Source organism: Crocodylus porosus, unplaced genomic scaffold (genome assembly GCF_001723895.1).
Source record: "Crocodylus porosus isolate Cpor-Errol unplaced genomic scaffold, CroPor_comp1, whole genome shotgun sequence".
Classification (NCBI taxonomy): Eukaryota; Metazoa; Chordata; order Crocodylia; family Crocodylidae; genus Crocodylus; species Crocodylus porosus.
In genome coordinates, this window is record NW_017728947.1 from 75,516,613 (window position 1) to 75,522,077 (window position 5,465).

The 5,465-nt window shown below is 44.4% G+C and overlaps 1 protein-coding gene across 1 annotated transcript in view; it reads left to right on the plus strand.

Annotated features, from left to right (window-relative positions):
* Window positions 1-5,465, plus strand: part of YLPM1 (YLP motif containing 1) — a 65,626-nt gene that overhangs the window by 357 nt on the left and 59,804 nt on the right. The window contains exon 2 of the mRNA XM_019551131.1: window positions 2-344. Coding sequence (XP_019406676.1) covers window positions 2-344 — 343 coding nt within the window. The remainder of the gene's footprint in view (window position 1; window positions 345-5,465) is intronic.

Below are 5,465 nucleotides of genomic sequence, written 5' to 3' on the forward strand. Positions count from 1 at the left end.
CGTCGCCGCCGCAATCGCCGGGCCCCACGCCGCCCTACCCGCCGCCTGGCTACCTGCCGGCCGAGCCCGCACCAGCTCAGCCGCCCTCCTACCCACCCCGCGCGCCCAGCTACTCTGAGCCGCCGCCCAGCGCCTCGCAGCCCTACCTGCCGCCGGGCCAGGCCTATGCCGCACCACCCCCGGCCTACCTGCCGCCACCCCAGCCCAAGCCCCAGCCCCTCTTCCAGGCCTCGCTGCCGCCACCCGCCGCTGCAGCCCCGCAGGACAGCGCTGCCAAGGAAGCTGGCGCCGGGGCTGAGCCGCACAGTGCTGCGCAGCCCGACCCCTCCACCATGACACCCCAGGTAAGAGCAGGGGGTCCCGGCAGGCCAAGCAGGGAGCTCTGGGTGGGGGGACTGGTACTGTGAATCGCACATGCCCTTTGAGCTGAAGAGAGATTGGGTTAAGGGCAAACGCATGGGCAGCAACTCAGTAAGTGAATCGTTTTTAAATGACCCAAAATGTTTGGCTTTCCAGGAGCCTAGTGCAGTGGCGTCTGTTCCCAGACTGCAGTGGGACAAATGCACAAGGGTTTTCAGCCCTTGGGCTCCAGCCCTGCGGGGGCTTGTCGTAAACCTGTCAGATCCCAGTTCTGTAAAATATAATGTGCAGGTGAACTTCACCCAGTGCCCATTGGCTCCAGTTTGCCCACTTCCAGATGCACCTTGTATGTTGTGTGTTGCAGGATCAGCACCTAATCCTGTCCTTTGGAGGAAAGCACTTTTCTGTGGAGGGTTGTGTGCTCTGGTCCCCTAATCTTCCAATGTGCACACATTTAGCTTCACACATGTAAACAGACCCATGGGATTATCACTTGTAGTAAATGAGAAACATCTCCCTTCCTTCAGGTGAAGTCCTTATGTAAGATTGTCACTGAGGCCCTGTATTGTAGTTGTAGCCGATTAAGACTCCAGCAAGGCTTTGCATGGTCACAGGGATCTGCCTGCACAGATCCAGTTGCAGTTTCAATGCTGAAGCACATGCTTTAAAATATTTAACTTTGTTTTCATGAGTTTAACACAGACAAGTGTTTTTATTTATGAATTGACTTTTGGTTTACAGCTCTAAAACTGTTTGAAAAGCTATGTGGATTTTAAATTACAGACACTTGAAATTATTATCCTTTAGGGCTATTTTTTTTATATCCACTTAATTGCATACTGGAGTATGTCTACATGTGAAATAGGGTTATTTCTAACAGACCCTACTATACTTGGTCATGCATAGACAAGGTGGTACCTGTTGAGTTCACAGATTGCTGCTATATGAGTGTACCAGTTGATCTTTTACTGAAGTGGGAGTCTTCTAGTTCTTTATTTCTGTTAAAATAAAGAAAATTGCATGCATAACATAGTATTAATGGTGAAGCTGCACACTAGGCACTCAAAAGTGCTGAATGAATGTCTATTGGCAATGTTAACATTCTAATATAACAATATTGGAGTTCTTCCTCATCCCAGGGAGGATAGCCATCTTAAGTACTGTTTCCAGTAATGCAAAAAGTATTTCCAGAACTACCCAGACCTACCCCTAGTATGACATAGTTATAATTATTATATTATTGTAATATATGCTCTGGGGAAGCAGGTTTATGGCTGAAGGAACATTCCCAACACTTTCTGATTTTTGAGTGCACGCGTGTGGAGCTTTAACTGAGCATTAATATAGGTTATTGAATTGGATGTAATGGAAAATTCAGCTTTATTTTTAAAAAAGAAAATGGTGTCATAAAGGTCATAAAGAGCGAACATGGAAATACCATAACTTCTGTTATATAAAGAAGAATTTTTAAATCTTTTGGTTAACAGTTACAACCCAGTCAGCAGAGAAGATAAATCTTTCTAATCTTGTCCTGATATAACAGTGGTAACAGCCAAATAGTTTGAGTGTCATGTATTGTTCCTGTTGTCTTATTTTTCTTCTGCTGTATATCAGAACAGATCCTTCCTTGGGGGGGTGATGGTTAGTATCAGTCCAGTGTCATTTAGTGTATTGGGTAGTAAAGTGAGAATAATCCTGTCTCTCTATTGTCAGATGTATTTTAAAAAAAGCTCCATCCATCACATGTATTTTACTGTATATCGTTATCTTTGTTATCTGTGTACTCTATAATGTACAATATAAAACAAGATCATGCATCCTTAATGGAAAAAATGCATAAGTTCTGAAACTGTATGTTCCAGCATGCTGGTTTTTTAGTGTTTATTTTCTAGTCTTTCTTCCATGCTGTGCAGCAGCAAACATTTCTTTTCCTTTCCTCATTGGCAAAGGTCTTGCTGCCCTAAAAGGTGGGTCTTGCATTATGGCCTAATGACACTCAGACTCATCTTGATCTTTAAATACCACAATCCAGGCATCCAGATTTTTAGCATAGACTCTATCGGTTATAATGCTTGCAAAAATATTGCTGGCCAGCTGCCCTTGAAAGGGTACAGAACTGAATGGGGATCCAGTGGAACAAATGAGTTATTAATCTTATGTACAACTTTTGTTTTTTCTTGCTTAAGAGCTGGGTGAGCCTTTACATCTTATCCAAGGTAGAACTTGAGTATGGTCGTGATTGATGACTGTTAGACTTTTGGTCAAGTGTTTTGTAGCCATCCAGCCTGGAGTGAAGGTGCTTGGTTGACTGGTATGAGGTGTTCTCTGAGAAGAATATTAACTAACCAGAGGTGGAAGAGGGTGTTCCTTGATACTCTGGGATTTCTTGTGCATAGGAATAATATTGATAGTAACAGGACTCCATGAATGAACACCAGATTGAGAATGGGAGAGTACTAGGCCTGAATTGGGTATTTGATTTTAATTTTATCATTCAGATATTGGTACATGTGTAATTCTGGGCTTATGTACCAGGAAATGTATAAAATGGGATCTTATAATTTTATTGAACCTACTGGCACCTGTGGCCATGTTTAAGAGAAGATAGGTTGGATCCATGAATGACAGCAGAAGGGCAGCTGTTTGTCAGTCTTTTATTTGACTATTATAATGTCCATCACTGCTTATAGAACAGTGTCTTATGACTTTTTTAGAAAGAGTGGTTGACTTCAGCTTGGTGATGCTCTATATGCTCTTGCTATGTCTCAAATATAAAAGCACATGGGAGGCTGTTGGGAGCATGGACTGTAAGCATGGGTGTATATCCCCTGTCCATAGGAATAAGAGTGCTTTGTGTCTTGATCTGAATCCTGATTATGAAGGACTTTGGCATAGGTTAGTTTGGGGGTTTAGAATTACGTGCTGTGCTGTTTTGTACCTAATCTATATGGTACAGTGTTTTTTACTGAAGCATTTTTCAAAATAGAACTTAATTTTCCTGCTTTACCTCTTGTGACTAGAAATGCTCCCTTCCCTCCCATGAGCTTATTTTGTTCATGTTTTAAGATGAATTGGAGAGACTTCAATCTTGAGATTTTCATATGACATCACCTACCAGTGTTGAATTCATGCTTATATTTTAAAATGTATTATCTGTCCTGTTGGATTCTGTGCCTTCTCTCTGCTGTTTTTTTTCCTTGACAGTATGCTCAGGGAGAGGAGAGTGTGGGGGATGAATAGGAATCATATGAAAAATGCAGGATAGTCAGAGGTTTCAAAGATGAAGTGCTACCTTAGTTTATGATTTAATAGACTACACCAGGGGTGCGCTACCCCAGCATGTGGGCTAGATCCAACTCAGAGTCTTGTAATCCAGTCTTCAGGTCTCCTCACAGGTCCAGAAACTTGACACTGGGGGAACAGTGGTAATGAACATTGCCACCAGTTACCCACTGTCAAATTTCCGAGCTCCATGTGTCTGGATTGGCCCCAGCTGGGCCAGCCCTGCACAGAGGGACTGGACCTCATTCCCGCACAGTTGCATCCAGTCATGGCCCTTGCAGCCAAATGGGGCCTGACACAGCTGTATCAGGCCCCAGCCAGGCTGTTCCCACTAGCTTCATTGGCCCCTGACTGGGTCTGCACTGCACACTGTCAAATTGGCAGACCTGGTTCTTCCCACGTGGCCCATAGGTCAAAAAGTTGGGCACCATTGGGCTACTCTGTATGTAGCTTTTAGGATATAGTGTTCCATATTCTAACTATGGATGCTGGATACAAATGGATATTGGATACAAATCTCTATTTCCTTTGCAACATGCTTTAAAAAGCTTTGTAAATTCTTTGAATAAATGAAGTTTTAATATAGCCATATGGATATAGATGTTTCCTCAGTCTTCACGTTTAGTAAATAATCACTTCTGAGCCTGTGAAGTAGAATTAGTTTATCCCCTTATTATGTCATATTTAAGTTTTGCCTCTCAGCATTTTATTGATTTGCAAGTGTAAATTCCAGTTACTGAGTAATAATAACCAGGATACTTACGATTAGCTAGTGAAAAACATGATGAAGTGTAGTAGAGGTGCACCGATATATCAGTTGCATATTTGATCGGCATCAATAAAAGTAAAATGAATGTTATCAGCTGAGGGAGGGGGCATGTGGCTGGTGCAGGGCCCCCAGAGCAAAGGCAGCAGGGAGGAGAGCTCTGAGCCTGCAGTGAGCAGCCCACATCTGCCCTCACCCTGCTCGGCTTGTTTCCGGTTAAAAATGTCCCTGTGCTTAAAAATGGTGGCAGTGGCACTTGAACTAAAGCTCATTTAATGAGTTGCAGTTCAAGTGCCACTGCCACCATTTTTAAGAGCCGGGATGCTAATCTCCTGGATGAACTGCCTATAGTTCTGTCTCGTTCCCTACTGTGGGTCACATTTATCACCATGGCTGAGCAGTGCCTCCAGCCCCTGCTCCACATCCTTCATCACTGTGTGGAGGACTTGATCAGCCTCTGGGGATGACCTGGTGGGGGAAGTTAGTACAAGGGAGGCTAGGGGACAGAGATCATGAAATGATCCAGTTTGCTATTCAGAGAAAGATGGGGAGGGTAACTAGCACAGCACAAATGCTTAACTTTAGGAAAGCCAACTTTGATGTGCTCAGGGCAGTAGTCAGGGAGGCACTCGGAGCCCAGGGGGTAGCTAGTATGGGGGTCCAGGAAAGGTGGTCCTTCCTCAAGGAGGCTATCCTTGGGGCGCAGCAGGATGCAATTCATCTGCACAGGAAGGTGGGAAAAGGGTCCAAGAAACCTTCATGGCTAAGCATGGATATCCAGGCAAAGAAAAAAGCGTACTGGCAGTGGAAGCAGGGGGCAGGGACAAAGGAGAAGTATACCTCCCTGACCTGAGCTTGTAGGGATTTGGTGAGGAAGGCGAAAGCAGCACTGGAGCTTAGATTAGTTTCTGGGATAAAGGATAACAAAAAGTCCTTTTTGGAGTATATAGGTAGCAAGAAGAAGTCTTGGGGTAACATTGGACCCCTACGAGGCAGGGCAGGGCAGTTGGTGATGGACGTGCGAGAGAAGGCAGAACTCTTCAACAAGTTCTTTGCC